This window comes from Malurus melanocephalus, unplaced genomic scaffold (assembly GCF_030028575.1).
Source record: "Malurus melanocephalus ecotype Western Australia unplaced genomic scaffold, MMel_1.1 scaffold_56, whole genome shotgun sequence".
Classification (NCBI taxonomy): domain Eukaryota; kingdom Metazoa; phylum Chordata; class Aves; order Passeriformes; family Maluridae; genus Malurus; species Malurus melanocephalus.
This window is the reverse complement of record NW_026623288.1, coordinates 330,915-350,627: the sequence shown is the minus strand read 5'-3', so window position 1 is coordinate 350,627 and position 19,713 is coordinate 330,915. Positions and strand designations below refer to the sequence as shown.

Here is a 19,713-nt window from a genome sequence, read left to right as displayed (position 1 = left end):
CCCGCACCGCACCGCCGCTCTCCCGCAGCCCGCCGGCATGGAGCCCTAGAGGGGAGCCGCTGGGGAGGTGAGCCCTGCGCGCGGTGCTTCTCGCGGCACTTCTCCCTTTTCATTCAGCAAAAGAAAAAAAAAAATAAATCTTCCTTCGGAAAAAAAGAAAAGTTCGTCCCTCCTCGGTGCCGCCGCGCGCGGGACGGGGCTGAGGTGCGGCTGCTGCCGCGTCCCCTCGCAGCTCCGGCGCTCCGGCCCCGGGTGCCGCTGGTGCCGGGGGGCTCCGGGCAGGGATCGCCGCAGCTCCGGCTCTCCGTCCCGGTGCCGCCGCTGTCGGAGCGGATGCTCGGGGCCGGAGCCGTCTGTGCCGGCGCGGCCGCTCCGCCGCTCCCGGATCGAGCCCTGCTGCTGCTGGAGGCGCCGGGAGTGATTTTTGTCAGGAAGAGGGGGTTTTGGTTGGTACCGAGGGGCTCTCAGCACCGCGAACGCGCCTCGGGCTTCCCGGCAAAAGTGTTACTGCCGGGGATTTGAAATAAAAACACGGGAGAAGCTGCCTTTTGGGATGTTGCAGCTCAGAGGAATCTGTTGAAGACGTGCTGGTGCTTTGGGGACTTGTCTGCTCTGAGGTACCGTGRTAGGTGCTGAACAGTGGGACTTGAAACCTTTCTCTGCCTCTGAAAGTTCYGCGACAATAAAGCTGCTCTGTTTGCCTTTGGAGTCTGATGGAAATCTGCTAAAGGGCACCGAACCTTTCTCAAGCGGCTCGGATTCAGCGGCTGTTTTCAGAGAGCCTGTCCCTGGACTGCTGTCTCTGCTAGCATTCAAAGAGTCAAAAGTTTCTGGTGGAAAATGCTGTAAGCTGCGGTTTCTCAAAGTTGTAGTAAGGTCTGTGTACTTTCGGCAATTTCTGCGCCTGCTGGATTAACACCTAAACTTGGGTTTGTACCGTGAGGGAAAACGCATTGTGGCAGGAGCCAGCACTTTGTAGCGCTCCTCGGCGGTGTTTATACTCTYTTGTTTTCATCCTGATTATTTAAAAAACAATACCGTATATTTTAGCCTGTATGTATGGTTTGTGGATGTTTCAATATTCCTACAACAGTGCAGGTAGATTTGAGGTGTTTCGGGGAATTGTTAGTGGTGGGGGCAGGCTCGGGAGCGGGCAGGGCTGCGGGGAAGGGCAGTTTCAGGGCTCCCAGGTGCAGTGTGAGTGTGGTTGTTGCAGTCACGCCCGAGAGGGGCACTCATTCGCCCCGAACTCCTCCTGTCCGTGCTGAAAAGGGGACGCTGATTCTCACCAGGGCTAAACCTGCGCAGCTGCGTGGCTCTCCGGTGTCCATAAGAGCAGGTGTCTGCCCGCCCTGCCTCCGTGCCGTGCATGGGAAGGGGCTTCCCTCCCGAGGCAGGAGCGGGCCAGCCCTGCCTGGGGGGGACATGGTGTCTGAAAAGCTTTGCTCATACCACAGCCGAGGCTGGAGGTAAGTCTGGGGTGGAAGCTGACAGCGAGGCAAGCGCTGGCTTTGCRATAGAGTGACTGCAGAAGAGACAGTGGGACACGCAGAGATTTGGGATTTTGGGCTCCCTAAACCAGCGGGGTGTAATGCATGTGCAGTGAGAGAGTGGAGGGTTCTGGCAGTTCACCAAGGCACAGGCAGTGCTCTTCAGGATTTGGCAAGTCCGAGGTTCATCGGGGTTGTAAGTGGTGATGTGCAGGATGGCTTTCTGAGAAATTACTAAGGATTGCTTCCTTCTGTGGACGGYTCTCTGGGCAGAGGAGACTTCTTGCAGGGGAGGATGGGGGCTTGGGCCGACCTCCCCGCAGAGTGCTTGTGTTGCTAGGCAGCAGCTTGCACCTCCAGCCTGCTCCAGATCCGAGTCTGTGAGGGGATGCCTTCCTCTCCTGAACTAAACCTTTCTAAATGGTGACCAAGGGTGGAAAGCACATATCCTGTGTGTGTGTGCACTTCTGGCTTGATCCTGGGCATTGGGGAGGGGTGGTCAGCTGGGAATGTTCAGGGTTCTTAGCTGATAGACTTCCTTGTGCTCACCCACCTAGCTGGGCTGCAGGTGAGCACAGGAGAGAGAGATCAATCTTTGATTGTTCCATTTGTGAGGCTCAAGAGTTCTCTGCACGCCATCCTTTCCGTTTCACAGTACCTGGGAGCTCATAGGAGGTTATCTTCTGCTTGGTGAAGTTTGGTGACTGATGCTTTAGCAGTTCAGCACAAGAGGTAGGGAAGGCAGGCCAGGTGTGCCACATTAATGCATTTAGCCAGCTGGAGTCAATTTTAGTGGGTGCCACACAATTTCTGGAGCCTCAGTGCACACATGGCATGGGCCAGCACTGCCTGAACTGCTCTSTATCTCACTGAGCAGACCGATGGAAAGCCTTTCAATCTTCAGAGCTGCCAGTCTGGTGGCTGCACTTCGGAACAGCACAGGAGCTGAAGCTGTTGGAACCCAGCGTGGGGTGACTGACCGCTCTCCAAATGGAATTCAGATSAGAAAAGAGCCTGAAAGAGTCAGGAGGGATTCACATTCTGGTGTGGTGGAGGTGAGCTCAGCAGAAGGGCAGTTCTTGTGGTGCAGATCACTTCTGGTCAGGCAGGGATTGGTGGTGTGGGAGAGGGAGGAGGAAGTTTCCTGATGTGATGGGGGCTGGAGGCCTGGGCCTCAGAAGAAGCTGGGCTTTCCAGGTTTAAGCCTGGATGGGGCTGCCTGGAGTGGAGGCAGGTAGGAGCACACTTGCTGGTCTCAGGATGTCATGGGTGTTGTCCTGTGCCACTGTGGGACAAGCTYGAGCCATGGAGGCTTTAGCAGTTGTGTGTGTGTCTGGAGGTGTTGGCAGCTGCTGGAGCAGGGTGTGTGTGAGGAGCCCAGCAGAGATGCAGACAGGCTGCTGGGGAGCAAGGAGGAGGGAACGGGGACTGCATGAGAGGCCCATGCCCCTTGAGATGCTCCCCTGCTTGGGGCTGACAGSAGCATCCAGGCTTTCTGGATGGGATGTTCCTGTTGAGGGGATTGTGTTGGTTTGCCTAGCCAGAGTAATTGTTTTCCCTGACTGTTCTCAGCTGTTTCCTGGGGAGAGAAGAATGCCTGTTACAGTAATCACCTAAAGCTACGGAGAGCAGTGACTTCTATGTGGCATTTGGAAGGGAGAGGCTGTTCAAAATTTTCTGTGCCTTGGGTCCTGGTGTCCTTGTGGGACCAGAGATGGAASAAAAGTTCCAAGGGGCACGTGCAGCCAGTCATCTGTGCTGGCTGAGGTGGGAGGGATGGCTGGGGCTGGTGGCCCTGACCCGTGTGTGTGAGGGAAAAGGCTGGCAAGTTGTACTCACCGTGAGAAGTACAAATAAAGCATTTGTAGTGCATGGACTTTTCCTGATCTCTGAAACATTCAGGCTCTGAGTAATCTCTCACTTCAAACTGAGGCTCAAGCTGAAAATATCGAGGGATGCTAAATTGTGAACAACTGTTAAACTGCCTTAAAGGGCTGTATGGGAAACTGTGTCTGCTCTTCATTTCTAAGCCTTCCTCAAACAATGAGAGTCTGAGCTATTTATCAGGAGCTCTTCAGTGCTGGAAGGGGAAGTGAACATTTAAAGTGTATCACAAAATAAAGAGGCACTTTAAGAGGCAATTTGCTTTTCAGGATGTCCAACTAAAAATAAACCTTTCTTTAAACAGCCTTCGAAAGAAAACAGAGGGAAGAGATCCTGCCCTGGCTGRGAATAAGGAGAATCTTTTTGCTAGCTTTGATGCTGAGGGTTTCCTGGTACTAGATCCAGGTAAACCCCCTTGGAGTTGGTGGAGGACTGAGGGATGTGTTACATTCACTATCAAAACTGGTGAGACAGAGAGAGACTGGGTGTTAGAAACGTCTGCATGGGGTTTGGCTAATCTTTTCCACCCCAAAAGCACTACAGAGAGCTCCTTCCACCCCTCTTCGTTTTATGTAACAGTTAATTAGCCAGGATGTCTATTTGACAAAGCAATTTCAGGGCACATAAAATATGTATTTTACTTTTATTTTGGCCGTATCAGAACAAAATTCCATTGTTTTCAAGATTTCCATAAAATGCGTTAAAGCAGTATTCTATAAGCAGCTTCTCATACTTTTCAAATTCTGGGGGGATGTTGTTTCTTTGCTTACTTAATTAAATTTTTATTTTTACCCAGAAAAAATCCGGCAGTACATATATGTAAAGTCCAGTTTCTGGTTATGTAAGGGGAAAAAAAATCCCCATCAAGAATATGTTTATCCCTTTAAGGTACTGAGATGGTGCCGAGTTCAGTGAAAGCAACTTGCCTCTGCTGACGGCAAAGTGCCGTGTTGCCTTCTCTGGAACAGTGTTTTCTAAGTGGAAAACTGTAGAGGAGTGTTTTATAAGGAGCCTGACAGCTGGTATGTCATCTTTTCCTGTTAATTCTGTCTTTGAGCATTATGTATTAGTTAGGGAAGCATGTGGCCACGGATGCGATCAAGGAATGAATTTCTAAGCACAGCGTGTGTGGAATTGTGTTCTCACAAAGCCTGTTTCATTAATGTGCAGAAGGAAATGTGGACCAGATTTGCTACGAATAGTGCAAATATTATTATTTTGTTAATTTTGCAGAGGCATCAGTGTGGATGAGAGCAGGGATAATGTCCATACGACTGCCAGTTACAGCTGCAGTGTCTCTGCTGTGTGGTCCTGGAAAGAGGACTGTTTTCAGGCTCTGTAAAAGCAGGGAACATTTCAGCATGCAGATGGCAGCCCARTCTAAAATCTAGTTCTGTTTGTGCTGAGCACCTCCGTAACGAGCCTTGAGGAACACAGGGGGAGCGAGAGAAGTGGTGTGGGGGTAAAGAGGAGGGATGTGCTATCTGTCAGGACTGAGACCTCCCTTTGAACTGTCTCTCTCCATTTTTAATAGCTTTTCTGCAAAAGCTGCTTGGGGAGCAGGGTTGGAATGAGTATGAAAGAAGCAAAGCATCTAATCTTTTGGCTTAATAATGCTCCTGCGTAGGCAGCTGTGAATTGGACAGACTTCCTTATTGATATCAGAGCAGAGAGCAGTGAGTGAAATTGGTGTGGGTGAGAATGGTCTTTTCTCATCTCTTTTWATCTGAAATGTCTTCTCCTTTTGTAGTTGAGGCTGTGTAGAGAGGACCTGTGAGGGCTGGCAGGGCCATCTATAGCACTCAGGAGAAAAGAGCCGTGACCTGAGCAGTGGTGTTTGTTCTGGGTGTCAGCAACTGAAGAGCTCGAGTCAGGTGAAGCCATGGTTTTTCCGGAAAATTTACGGGGTTTTTCAGTGACTCTGAAGCCTAAGAACTCTTATCAGCAACTTGCTTTTTTTCACTGAGAGATCTGAAAAGCAGGAGTCAGGGTCCTCTTTCTCCTGCGTTGGCTTTCTTCATGCCCCAGGGTGGGCTGGCTGGGCTGGGTCTTAGAATAGCCTCTGAGTTTGTCTCAGCCCAGAAGAAATTTGCCATCCTGGGACAATGCTCAGTAACCTAGTCAGATTTAAGAAGCTTTCGTGGTCACCTATGGCTGGGGCTCCTCTCTCCCCTTGATGGCTGTGGTTACTGCTGCACCTTACACTGTGTTGGGAGCTCCCTGGTGTAACTGCATCAGTTCTGGGACTTAGGCTGATTCAAGATGATTCTTAAAATTGCTCCCCTTTCCTCAGTGCTGGTGTACATGTTTAGCTTCCCAAGTATAGATTGTCTCACATTTTTTTCTCTCCCCCAGTGGGCTTTTCTGTAATCTTTTAAGTACTTCTGCAAAGTGGTGAGAGGCTAAACCCCACTCTGTAAACCTAGACTCTGGATCTGAGAGTCTTTACATTTCCTACAGTACTTTGTGTTGCCTGAAGTACTGTATTGATTAAACCACAATCTGCAGAAGTAAATATATRTAGAATATTAATAGCTTYTACTCTAGGGGRGAAAAAAGGCTGTAAATTAATTGATCCATTATGTTGACCTCATAAACCGTGAAGGCTTGCAGTACMGCTGTAATCCTCCTCCCACAACACWAATTTCACTTTGARTGTSYGTAGAAGGCCTGGACTACTCAAATTTAAAAGCTGTGATACTGAACAAGCATATCCATCTATCCTAGGATGTGTAGTTAGAATATTGCCATGTTAAGGCTGAACAGTAGTTCCCTATAGAATCCAGGGTAGTGCTGAATCAGTACATCACTGATGGTGCAGCTGGGCATGAGGCTTAAAAAACAATAGCTAACTTTCCCACTCCTTTGTTGTTCTCATTCCTTCTTACAGTTGCTTTCTGTGTTTCCAAGTGCAAGAGCTGCTGCAATGAAGGGTGAGTACAATYCAGGGATTTAAAATCTAGATTGAAGATATAATGAACTTGAATTCTGTGTGAGTTGCTTAGGGAATCGAGGTCAGTGTGTGGTGTGAGCTGATAGAACTCCATCTGCTAATCAGTGCTGAGTAGTCCTAGTTCTTCTGGTTCACAAATCTGTTAAGATGGGCTGCTTAGGTTTTTATTGAATTTTCTTAGTAGCGATTTAGATGCATGTGTGTATTGTATGCTCATCACTCTTTTTAGTGCTTTGATGCTATAAATATTGTAATCTTTACCTGTATTTGGAATATTTCAGGGGATTTTCCAATTTCCTGCTCTTTTTTTTTTCCCTGCAATATATGAGCATGGTTTTAGGCAGCTATCAGATCAGAAAATTCTTGTAAGAAAAGGTTCTTGTGTTAATACTTGCAGGGTTTTCTCTACAGGGCAAGCCAGCAGTTTGCTCATAGTGTTAAGTCTGCCACTTGAACATAACTAAAATCACTTCTACCCTCTGCAGCCAAACATATTAATGGGAGAAATTATGGGGTGYTGCCATCCACTGTATTTTTCTTTTGTGCTTGGCACTGAAGCCTGTTTTTTTTTTTCTGTGTTGGACTCTAAGATGCCTTTTGAAACTTTRAGATTCCACCTTGGTATCTTCCAAAGTTCTGTTTGGAAGATATTTACCTTTTAGTGAAAGCATTACAATCTTTTCAAACAAAACCTTGGTGTTAACACCAAAGGCGTGGTGCTGTTTGTTTCTTCTGAAATAATGGATTGGATTCCGAATTTATTCCCTTCTCATCACAGAAGACTTGTGACTTTTACATTTTTTCCCTTTCCTTTTGCACCCATTCAGCCTTAAAAGGATTCACTGCAGATCAGTATTGTRACCTTGCCAGTATTTAGCTCTGGGTTCCTTTTGCTTTGTCAGGACAAGACCTTGGTTTTTCTTTTCTGTATTACTGCCATGCAGGTGATGCACTGCTGAGCCAGTAATAATCCCAGACATTTTAGATGTTGTCTCACTGTTGCTGTTTACTTTCAGTTTGCACAACACAAGCACTGTGTTGTGCAGGCACACCATGCTTCCCTCATTTTTAAATTTCTCTTTAAATTTCAGATGAACAAGGAGAATTAGGCAGAYGTGAGTTTAGTTAAGGACCTGAGTCCAATGGAGACTTGAATCCTGCAAGACAAATGCMGAATGCACGCTGCCTTGTAGAATTAATGTTCCTTGTGTATTTAGACAACTTAAGTGGCTGGTTATGATGGTGAAGATGCACAATGAATTAGGAAAAATGAAATATTCTTTGATGCTCATTGAGCAGCAGAGCRAAGAACACTGCATGACCCACATCAAGTAGAGCTGAAGATACATTATTTGAGCTAGCATGCACCTCTGATCTTAAGTATGTTTTTGTTTGTGTTTGAGGTATCGACAAAAAGGAACTTGTGTCCACTGTGGATTGCTTCTAACCAACACATTATATAGGCTGAAAATCTTTTAGTAATAAACAGCTCAGTGTGGTATGTTGGCAAAAGAGAAGACCCGAGAGTGAGTTCACATTAAAATTTAAAGTCTCAAAAAGTGGAGTAGGGAAATGGTTTGAAAAGAAATGAACARGGCTCACCATCTAGCCTACTGATGACAGAATTACTGTGGCCATTTCATCCTTTGTGTAGGGGATGAAAATGGTAATTAATTTTTGTGAGATATCTGAGCAACAAAACCTGACAATTGGAAATCACTAAAGAGGTGGGGCACTGTAATGAGCGCCTTTTGTATCACAGCTTCTGTGGAGGAACCAGAACCTACAGAGCTCGTTGTGTGTCAGCAAATCTCAGCCTGTGCACAGACATGTGSCTGAGTGCACATGAACTGCTTTTCTTTTCTTGTTTCCTTTTAAAAAGGAGCGCTGCATAAACAAAGCTTGTGGGAGAAATTAGAGCAAAGCTAAATTCCACTTAAAGCGTGAACTTGGGAATGTCAGTGCTGGGTTTTGTGCAAAATATTAATGCTCTGGTTTTCTTGTYGTCTCTAAGTGCCTYCTTCTAACCTYGTCACTTGAAGTTCTTTTGGGTCCYAGAAGCCATACAGGTTGAAGTGGGTAATGGAAGGACAGCAGGCATGAAGGAAAYGGGATGCAGTTTCCCAAGCCCTGTTTTCTGAGGATTCAGGAGAAAGAACTAAGGTTTTCAACAGAGGTGAAAGGCATTAGGCAGCACGTGAGAGTTGGCATGGATTTTGTTAGAAGAGCAAAACTTGTGCTGCATTGCAGCCTGGTCCCCTTGTAGGTCTGGGTGCTGACAGGACACTGTGACAGCTGCCGGAAGTTTGTGGTCTGTAGCACAAATGGGATGAGGAGGTAAGGGGTGTTGTTGGCACAGGAGTGAKGAGTTAAGTTGTCGCACCTTGCACTTCTTGTTGTCACCTCTTRCACTTCTCCCTCTGATGGCAGCAACCTCCCTTTTCTTACCTGGGTACAAACACAACCTGGCAGGTCACAGCTTGGATGAGCGATTTTTTCACCTTTGTCAAGAAGCACTTCATTGTGTGTCTCTCTTCCTGCCTCTCAGTGATTTTGGGCAGGTTGGCTGTAATTGGTATTTCTGTGTTCTTATTGAGTAAGATGTCTGCAGTCTTCTGGGAATGGCGTGAGCCTGGTTCCCCTCTGGTGAGGCATATCCAGTGGAGTATTACRTTCTTGTTACAGCTGTGAGCCCCTACTCACACCTGCTTGGAGTTTAGAAAGCAAGTTAGCAAGTGGCTCCTSAGGGAAATGCTGCTCAGTGTCTGTGAGGGGAAAGTTTGTCAAGTGGTAAAAACCAGCCCCTGCTTGCAGGGAAATGCTGCCCTTATGAAGAAATGGCGTTGAACTTCGACTGGTTCATCCCATCTTGTCAAGCTGGTGCAGTTTTGTTTGCATTCCTCATCAGACCTAAGACACTCCCCTACACATTTATTCCCAGAAGCCTGGCACAGGGCTGGCTTGAGTCTGATCCATCCCACTGCCTGAGAGGTGAGAGAATGGCCCTGAGCAGCCAGATGAGACTGGTCCTGTTGGGAATCTTGGCACGTTCAGCTCCAGAAATCTCCTCAGCAAATTTAGAAACTTTATMTTGGACTCATACAACCTTCCTCTTCTGGCTGCTGGACATTCTTCTGGGGGAAATACAGTTTGTTTTTTTTTTTTACCTTATGTTCTTTGTTAACAGTCATCTCTGGTAGGACAGCTGGAGCAGCCAGGTTGTCTGAAGCTGGGTGTTGTCTCAGGATAGGAACCAGTTGACCCGCTGGTCACACTGGTGTGACTGATCCTTCTTCCTGGTGGAATGTCTAGCATGGTGGAGATGACACCTCAGACTCTGATGTGCATTTTCATGCCAGCTTCATTGGGATTGTGTCAGATGTGACAAGCTGAGGCTTTGGGCTTGATTATGAATCACTGGGTGGTGCTGTGCTTTCTTGCCCTTTTCCTGCTCTATTTTCCTRATTTCTGGAGGTACAGAGACTGACTGCCTTGGTGAGGCCAGAGCTTCAAGTAGTAAAACTCCTATCAATGCTGACAGAACCAAGAATTTTCTGCTCTGCCTAGCATTAATATTGGTTGGCAGAACTTGCTTTGAACTTTTAAATGTATTTAATGCAGCATARCTTGTTTGGGGTGAAGATGCACAGACCCACATGAAAAAGGACCTAAGAATTCCATATTTCAGCTGTAATAACTGAAGGAAGAAAAGTGGAGAAAGTAATTTGCAAAGCTGCACTTGAAAATCATTCTAGCATAACATCATCATTACAATTATCTGTCAAAAGATTTAGTTCAATTACTTTTTTAAGCTCTCTTGTCAAGATGGCCTTACTTGTTTCAGCGTTTTGTTACTCCAAGGAGAGGTTAAGGAAGAATGAATGCTAATTCTGTCATTAACCACTGTCAGACAGCCTTCAGTGCATATTATTCCTTGAAAATGCCTTAGCATTGTTGCTGTGAGGAATCAATAGGCATAAAGTGCCCATGGGAAAATAGAATTCAGGGAGGAAAAAAAAATCCACTGTCTGTTTATAGATTGTAGTACGGTAAGGTGAGAGAAAGAGAACTTCAGTTTTAAGTGATAATTTTGAAATAATTGAATAGGAGCACAATTCCTATAGTGTAAAASATTATTCAAGGTTCCTTACATTTTCTTCACACAACGGTAGGCCAGTAATAAAATTACAAGGGAAGAATATTTGATGCGATAAACTCAAATTAAACTGAATAAGCTTCAGTGAGCAGCAGGACATTGCACCCTCTTGCTGCTCTGTCGTGTTGGGCGAATGTTCAGAGCTGCAGGGGTCTGAGCTGCTCCCAAAGTCAGGGTTTTGGGACCTCTGAGTGAGCTGGGTGGGCAGATGTGGTGCAGCCTTCGAGGGAGGATTTGATTTCATTGGCCTTGGTTTTGACTGCTAATGCAGGTAGTTTTGTGCATTTCTGTTTAGTTGAAACTGCTGTGAAATGTTTGCTGAATCTTTTGGTGCAAATAATAACTTCACAGTGATTTAGATGACTGGCCTCTTTATCTGATAATAGGGGTCCTGATCTAACGCCTGTATCATACGTGGAGATGCATTCCTGGAGTCTAAATTAAAAGGCTCATGASTCACTTAAAGGCTCATGACTTCAAGCTAAGCATATATTTGATGCCTCTAGCTTATAATTAAGCATCTCTCTTTCTTTCAGAGAGATGGGCTTYGGTGAATACAGATCTGTTCTACCTGGTTTTAAGTGCAGAGAAGGAGCCTCAGTTTGCTCTTGCTGTCTTTTCTTGAATGGCTTGGTACTTGTAAATGAAAACAGACTTAGTTCCAGTAATTATATAAAATTAAAAATAAAATTCTAAACTACATTTTTTCATTTTCTTTTTTTTTTTAACATACATAATACAAAGTAAGTAGTAAAGTTCATTGGAGAGACTAATTTTGTCTTTTAAATGAGACTCCTGAGACCTAYATTCATTGATTTCTGAATTCTGTTCACCTTTCTTTACCTCATTTTATAGGAGAGATTTCTGGAACAGCAACAATTGTAGGCAACCGTAGGCATTGTGGGAACTTCTACAATGCCACCAGTGGGAAAGTAAGATCCCTAAGAGAGGTTGTATGAATAACCTACTCTCTAGCTTTCCCTGAACAATTATGGTGAGTTCTTTTCCAAGTGTGCAGCCTGTTTATATGAGACAAAGCTAATTATGACCATTGGGGTCTTCCCTTTAAATAACATACAAAAATCTGCCAGATCAGACCCATACTGCTTCAAATAATCTGTTACACCTTGYGATTTCTTTCTTTGAGAGCAAAATGGTATTTTTGAGGTGTCATTTAAAAAAACCCAACCCTTTTGTGTGATAGTCAGAGMTAAATTGTTCATACACAGGTACTTTGAACTGTTACGTTTTCCTACTCCTGCATAAACATAAACCCAGAAGTKGTTACATTAAGCCATTGCCCTGTAATGGTTCTTTGAGAAATGTTTAACTGTAGCGCTGCTTTGTTGTATGAAGAGCTGTGATTTAGACTTCATACTATGTTTGCATTTCAGCTGTCACAGGAAGTGAAAGATGAAGCCTCTTGTTCTCTTGGTTCTTGTGATCTGTACTGTAGTCAGCATGAATTTGAAGCTCGTGTCAAAGAGAAATTCTGGTAAGTCACAGAAAATTGTTTTCTACTTTTGGATCTGGACCTTGTTGCTCATGCAACCAAGCATTTTAGATGGCTGCTTTTTGTTTTGCATATATACTACTGGTTCTGTTCTGAAAAAAAAAGTCATAACTGGTATGGTTTGCTTAGTAATAATATTCTGTTGGTATGACTTAAAGCTGTTTGAAAGTGTCCTTATGTTTTCTATTGTTAAAACAAAAAAAAGGAGAAAAAGAAAAGGTTGATCTGGTTGGCTGAAACCTCACAAAAGTAATAATGACTTTGATCACAAAGGTAATAATGACTTTGGCATTGTGGTATTGTTATAACATCCAGTCTTTTACTTATGCTGTGGGATTTTCTTAACTGTGGATGTGGTTTGTGGTGTGATGGGACCAGTTTTAAGTTTAATTTCTTTRTTTCTTGAGAATGGAGGAGAAAAGTTGCTGGGCCATCTGTTAAAAAGAATTACGTGTCACTTCCCAGGCTGAGAAGTGTTTCTCTGGGAAGTGCCAGATGCTGGRCTGAATTCTTTATGCCGGGCTGGAAGGTGTAAATGGAGGTTGTTAAACTGARCTGTCTCTAGCCTTTTGTTGTGATTATTGTGTGCAGAGCCCTGTTTACCGTGAGACAGCAGTTGTGGGTATTGGGGTTTGGCTGCAGCATAGCTTGGTCTGAGCTCTGTGAAGGGTGATGGTGTTCCTGTTTTTCAAAACTGCTGCCACTGGCCTGGATGGGAACGCTCTGTGAGATCCATGGTCAGTGTAACTGAGCAGCCTCTCTTCACTGATGCCAGGYAGCAGCACCTGGCTGGGCAAGGGCCTGTGCAATTCCTTTACCAAAAGTACACATCTGTAGAAGCAACATTCTGGGAGTTGTAGCATCATTCAGCTGGTAGTTTACCTCCATTATATATTTATATTTTAAATCTGTTCTTTTTTTACTCTGTGGAATGTCTTGTGTTAATGGCTGCTGTTGACAGTGTCAATTTAGGTTCATACTGGTGGGAAAAATGCTTTAATATGTTAGACTGTCTCTTGCTAAATATAACCCACTAGTGAATAGCTGGTTCTTTTTCTTTTCMTTTGATTGTGCTGGTATGTATTAAGAATTAGATGAAGAGGAAAAAATGCACATAAAGTAAAATTATAGTTTCTTTGCAAGTACATAATCATGTAGTTGGCTTTCACTTTCAGTACTCATTCTGGTTGCTGCATGGAGCAAACTATTGATTTCTCTTTTTTTTTTTTTTTTTTTTTTTTTTTCCACTACATTGTGTGAAATAATTTTCTGTTTCTGTGATATCAGCACTTGGAGCAAAATTGATAATTTGACTCCTTTTCTGAAAGGTCTTTAGATTTGAAGGACTGTTGTTTGATTGCTTGGGGCTTCACTGAATGTTGCACATTGTGAAGAGAGAGATGCTCTATAGACTTCTGAAATTTAACTGTTTATAGTTTTAGTGGAAGATCAGGAGCTGTGGATGGATCAAAGTGGGCAAATGCAAAAAGAAACAATGACATGTTTTGTCCATAGGTTGATAGTAGCTGTAACATGCTGGTGCTCCAGTTCAGCATTTTTTTTTTTTTTTTTTTTTTTTTTTTTTCTCTGGCTTTTTGATGAAGGAGAATGGAAAGGGGAAATTAATGTAATGGGTATTTGTGGGCAGCTCACTGCACTGTAAACTGCAGGATGTCTGGAAGCAGGAAGAATGTTTTAGCTGTAGATTGGAGCTGAGGCRAGGGCAGTGGGTGAAGGGCCCAAAGGATGCCCTGTGGGCAGGATCTCTGCAGCAGTGTCTGGATTGGTGTTGTAGTCTTGGGTTGTGCTGGCTCTTGATTATGGGATGTCTGTGCTGGTGAGCGTCCTTAAAAGGGGAAGGGAAATTGTGCAGACAGTTATGTGGAGCAGTGTGAAGCAGTGCATAGAAGGTGCTGACACTGATGATAAAGACAGATTTGGGCTACTAGGACAATAAACCAGCAAAATTGGTGCCTTTGCTGACTTRTGTAGACTGGCATTTTTTTTTCAGTAATGCATAGAATTATTGCATGAATGGCCAGAACTGTGATTAGTGTCAAGTACAGGAGCAATTATGAAGTTGATTGGCATGCATGTAATATCACATAATAGAGTGTGTCTTGTTTAAGGGGTAGGAGGGATCTAAAGAGAGTTGAGCTGAAGAGGACTTGCAGAGGAGCAAGGAGAAGGTGAGGTGGTGCTGTCAGGTGATGCAAAAGCATCACTCAGCCAAGGCAGTCAAAAGCAGGGGGAGAATGTCCAGAAGGGCTTTATGGGTGAAACTGGAGTTTGACTTAAAGAGAACAAAGGTTTGGCTTGAAAAACATGTTCAGAGGCTGGTATAAAAGTTCTCCTTCAAAGTCAAGGAATGGAAACCCCAGAGGAGAAAGTYGAGGATGGGAACTGCAGACAGCAAATGCAGACAGTACACAGGGGCTGGACAACAGGCAAGAGTCATTAAAGAGAGGTYAGGAGTGGAGGACCTGAGATGTAAAACAGAAGGTGATGAAATGGTGCTCCAGTTCCAAGCACAGAACTAGAGTTTGCTGAGGAAACAGTCCTCATGGAAGAGAAAAGCACTACTGAAAGATTTTTCTCATGTCCTTTGCTTGCCCTTTGTTACAGATCCAGGTGTCCACATTTCCCGAAGCAGGGATGCATGTGAAGACTGCAAATAGGTTTTAGAGTACCCTGCAACACTGCAAAAATGACACAGGACCTTGTAGCAAGACAAATTTGTTTGGCTGCTTCTCACTTGAGATATGGTGCCAAAATAATTAAAATGGGTGAGCTAATTTAATTATGCTCATCAGATTCTTTACAGGCAACAACTTSCCGATGCCCCAGAAGAAATCTGTCATGTCTACGGAGTAACGATTGCTGTTTGTGGTGGGAACAGATTAGTTTGCCTCAAGCATCTATGTRTGAGTGTAATGTTGACTTAAGTTTCACAGGCGTTTCTTAATATTAGGAAGCGTTTTTGAAAACTGCAGGTCATCCTTTCTGCCTGCTCCAAGAGGTAAAACTGAGCAAACAGCTAATGCGGGGACTGCAGCCTTAGCAATATCTAGGAAGGGTATTTTACAGGTAGAGGTCAYACAAATAAATTGAAGATGTGGGAGCTGCTAGGTTCCCAGCTGGTAGGTGATTTCCTTTTAATCGGATTAAGTGGCTTTTTTTCCCAAAGCCTTTGTATATAGTGCTTTGAATAATCATAGCAGGGAATATAAAACCAATTTAAAAATCAGTGCATTTTTTAAGCAAAAGATTTTTCAGATTATAGATTCTRTTTGACTTACTAGACATAATTCCATTAGTGAATAATTGATGCCATTTATTGTTGCTGTATTRTTTGCTGAGCTGAAATACCCTGTCTCAGCATGCTGGAGCTCCGGAGGGCAYGCCAGCCTTGCGTGGAGGAGCAGGGGCAGACATCCCCAAGGTTTCTGAGAGGCTGCTGGCTGCAGGGCATTTAGGAGCCTTTCTGCAGGTTAACACAGCTTAATTGGCTTAGGCTTGGCACGGGTATGTCCCCCGGGCTACACAGTCAYGTCTGCTCCTCTGCAGCCTGTCAGATGGATTTGCTGGGGGATTCCAGCCTTCCTTCTCCTCTGTTTATCTTGGGACCATCCAAAAGCCATTCATGCCAGAAGAGCAAATGTATCTGTGATCCTCCATGCACCTCATCACCCTCCACCTGCATCTGACTTTATCACCAATGGCTTGGGGGAGAGAAGGCTTGAGTTGGCACTGGGTCTTGCTGAGTATAGGCAAATTGTCTTAAATTCTTTCACTGATGTGCTAGTGCTTTTTAACACCTTARTTTAAAACCTATTGGTTGGATATTTTGTGCCTTTTAAATATCATGGCAGCAATTTACTGTGGGCTGCTACAGATGTTTTGGTAGATCTTCACTTTGTTGCAGTTGTCACTGCTTGTGCCTGTGGTTTCCGTCTGCTCCCTGCAGTGAAGCTCTGTCTCTGTGTTGTGGTCTGACCGCTTTGGCCATGGAAACGGTGGCATACATGGAAGTGGAGGTGTTTCAGGGAATGGTTCTTCAGGGATGGCTCATGGATCTGTGCCTGGGGTGGGATATTCCAGATRAGCCTGACTCTTTAAAGTCCCCTGCTCCTGCTTGAGCACGCCCAGAGGAGCTGCAGGATGAGCATTCGCACTTGCCAYCAGCTTTAGTTTGCAGTTGCATCTGCCTGAAGAGCTCTCTGACCCTGATGTAAAATGCATGGCCACGAGCTCTCCCGTGTCTGAGGTACAAGGGATGCAAAAGAGGCTTTTAACTTTTGCCGCCTGCAAACAGTGTGCAGCCAGAGGAGACGGGAGCCTGGCAGCGCTCATCAGCGCCCACCGATCCCTTTTCCCAGAGGATGTTCAGTTATTCACARCTCCGGCAAACCAAGTCAAAATCGCTGCTGTTCTAAGCTGTCCTGGGTGCAGAAAGGCCAGCCTCTCCCTCATGGGCTGTGTCTGCTCACGGCTGCAGGGCTGCTCTCCATCTGCTCTGCTCTCATCAGCGGGAACAGCAGCCAGGCTCTGTGCTCAGGCAGGTCTCGGGGGGCTACCAGAGAGTCAGCTAAACTCTGGTCATGGTGCACCTCTTACAGGAGTCTCAGYTTTTATTTCCTCTCCTCTGCACAGAAAGTGGCATTGCAGCTGGACAGACCTGTCTGGAAGACAGCTGGCAGCATTTATGCATTCTGTTTGCAGGTGGGGAAGAAGGGACATACACACAGAAGAACAAGAAAGGAAATAAATTATCTGCTAGAGGTTTGGGTTTTTTAAAGGAACCTCAACCTGACAAGGTTTAAATATTGAACTTACTTAAGCACTCAAATTTTTAGCTATTGCACACATTTAAAATGAGTTCATATATAATTTAAGCAATTAAAATATTGAGCTGATACTTAAATATTAAAGCTAGACTCCTTCCCAAAAGGGAAGCCTTTTGTATTTGAATAAAATAAATGRACACAGTTAAATTGTTTCAAGCTGAAGTAAATCTCAAAGGTAGGATCTTCAGGGGATAGGGAGAAATAAGCAAAGCATGAAAGAAATGCCATTTCTTCAGTTAAAAATCTATTCTCTTCCACTTTTGCAAGCRACATAATCTCAGCTGTTTCGATGTGTGTTCTACGTCTGGCTGCAGCATGTAGAAGTTCATTAATAATATCTGAACTGCTAAAATACATGTCATCACATGYCTGAGATTTTTTTTTTTTTTAAATCTCCAAAATGGGGCTTTTCAAATGAAAAAACCTAATTTATCAAGGTGCCTTTGCTTTATTTTAAGACCCTAATTAGAAATTTCAAGAGAGATCTTCATTTTGGTATTTGCAGTGAGCTGTCTTTGAGGACGAGTGTCCTAGGTTCATGTCCTTATTCTGAAACTGACTGTCSTGAGGGACAGGAAAAGTTCTTCTGGCATGTTTTGTTTTTCATCTTGTTCATGAAAATATTTTTGGAAGGTTTGTCTTACATAATGTTCAAATGAAAGTATAAATAATACAGCCGCAGACTTACCCAGAACAGTCTTCAAGCTCAGCATGTTGCCTAGTCCTGGAGATGAAAATCTGCTCACTTGGGGACATCTCCTGGTGCTGCAGGGGCTCAGAGGTAACTTAGGGGGGCATAGATCTACAGGAGCTTTGAGAAATCTGTGCTGTAATGACTTCACTTTGGGTCAGCTCCTGTGTGAGAACAGGTCTGAAGTGTGCTTGGCTTTTCGTGACTTTAAATACATGCTAATGCAGGTTTTACACCCTGCTGAATAGATTTGAAGGAACATGAATAAGGCTCCTTAGATTGAATGAGGTATGAACATTAATGCACATTTTCATGTCTCTGTCCACTGAATTTCAAATTTTTATTCTTTACTTTCAGAATCTTGCTTGTTTTTTGAAGTGAATTTTTATTTGAGTTGCTAGTCCCTCTCACACATTGTACTTCTATTTTTTTGCTTATTTGCTACTTTCTTTGGCCATGAGTGTAGTTTCAGTGATAAGCAGTGAAATTGTAAGGTGGGAGATGTTGGGACCACTATGGTAAAGAGTAAGGAAAAGGAGAATTCAGATACATTTGTGGGGTTTTTTTTGTTTGTTTTGTTTGGCATTTAATTTTTTTAAGAAGCTAGTTTTACAGACAATAAAGGAAGCGTCAGATTTTTGCCTTCTCAGGAGGTGCAGAGTTAARTATTTCAAGTTGCTGACCTGTGGAAGAAGGAAGGGAAGGAATGTGTTTTGTGCAGTGCTTTAGCGTACAGATGTTACTACATAGACCTGTGTGAGATTGTTGTGTGCCGTTGTAATTCGCTAAAGCAGAAATTATTGCCCATCTATTAGTTGAAAGCAAAATTGATCTGAGCTGCAGTGTCACCTCTAGAGGGTACATTTATCACTTTATTAATCTCTAACCCTTTCAAATCCAATCGATTCTTTCCTACAAGGAGCATGATTAGTACTTATAATACATACTGATATGAAAACGTACAGTGCTCTGCCACTGAAGACAGAGGCTTAAATTCAAGTTAATCTTCAGCCCCGAGCACTTTGCTTTCCCAAGACACGGTCACCAGGCTGCCCGTGGCCCACAGCCTCTGCCACCACTTCTTGCTTGCTTGCCCTCCCTGTGTGGTTCCTTGTTCAGGCAGGAACAGAGGCAGTGTGAGGGTAWTTCTGTTAGCTTGACTGGTTTCAAACCTCCTCCACTTTTGGGAGTCACAGAACTGTGGCTCTGATGTGCTGTATATTACCTGTGGAAACTCATCAGTTACTTTTTTTTTTTTTTGTTTTTTGAGGAAGGAAGATAATTTGACACTTCAGTGCCAGACAGGTGGAGTTGGTATGTATCTTTCAGGGATCAGTACTGCTTCAAAAAAGTTATCTTCTGAGACTTCTACATCTGTTATTCCAGATGGAAAATTAAAYAGCAGCTGAATAAGTAGGAGACTGTATGGTCCAGGCAGGTGTGAGCATTKCTCAGYGKTTTTTCCTAAAGAARCTGGAGGCAGTGGCAGTACCTGACRKGAGCTTTTGTATCTGTWGGTCTCATTCCYGTGACTGTAATGAAGTGGGAGGAACAGGAACCTCCATGAGCAACCCCTGAGGGATTGACCTCCCTTTTTATTGAGCTGGCTTGAATAGGGTGAAAAGTCTGAAGTTCGCAAATTACTTTCTAATGTTTAAAGYRCAGCATTTTGGGTGTCACTCTTGCATGTGTCTGGGGGATGTGATGGTGTTTARGCCTCCATRTGTACAGTTCTCATGTTTCTTAGGGCTGRGTAGCAGAGCCTTGAAACATGATATAGTATTATATTTTGGACTTTCCATGTTCTAGTTGCACTTTATTACATGGGCAGAWTTTTTTAAAGTCTGGTAGGACTGTTTGGTGTTTTCAGTAAACATCTTTTACCATGGCATTTCATACAAGTGCTTTGTGTCTCTAARTGTTTGCTTCATAGTTATTCCCATTTTACAGATGGCAGAAAATCAGCCAGAGATAAAATTATATTAAGGTTGCCCAGCACACTGAAGGTGATGYGGGGAATAACACATGAATTAAATGTTTCCCTCTGTTTTGTTGTGTTGCTACTGCCTTAGGCAAGGACGAGGAAAGCAGTCCTGTCTCCTAGAGAAATTTTGAKGCTAAATAAGCATGTGTGTAGAATGTTCTTTCATGTCCTTGGCTGTGACAGGGAAAAGCTTCT

General features: G+C 44.1%; 1 protein-coding gene across 2 annotated transcripts in view; it reads left to right on the top strand.

The window, feature by feature from the left end:
* Positions 1-4: 4 nt before the first annotated feature.
* IL1RAPL2 (interleukin 1 receptor accessory protein like 2) overlaps positions 5-19,713 on the top strand; it is a 341,134-nt gene continuing 321,425 nt past the window's right edge. The window contains exons 1-2 of one of the 2 annotated variants that reach the window (XM_057365608.1): positions 5-67; positions 11,878-11,978. In XM_057365608.1, coding sequence (XP_057221591.1) covers positions 11,897-11,978 — 82 coding nt within the window. In that variant the 5' untranslated portion in view covers positions 5-67; positions 11,878-11,896. Of the gene's footprint in view, positions 68-352; positions 877-11,877; positions 11,979-19,713 lie in introns of those variants that run through there. The other variant, XM_057365607.1, reaches the window with a different exon arrangement.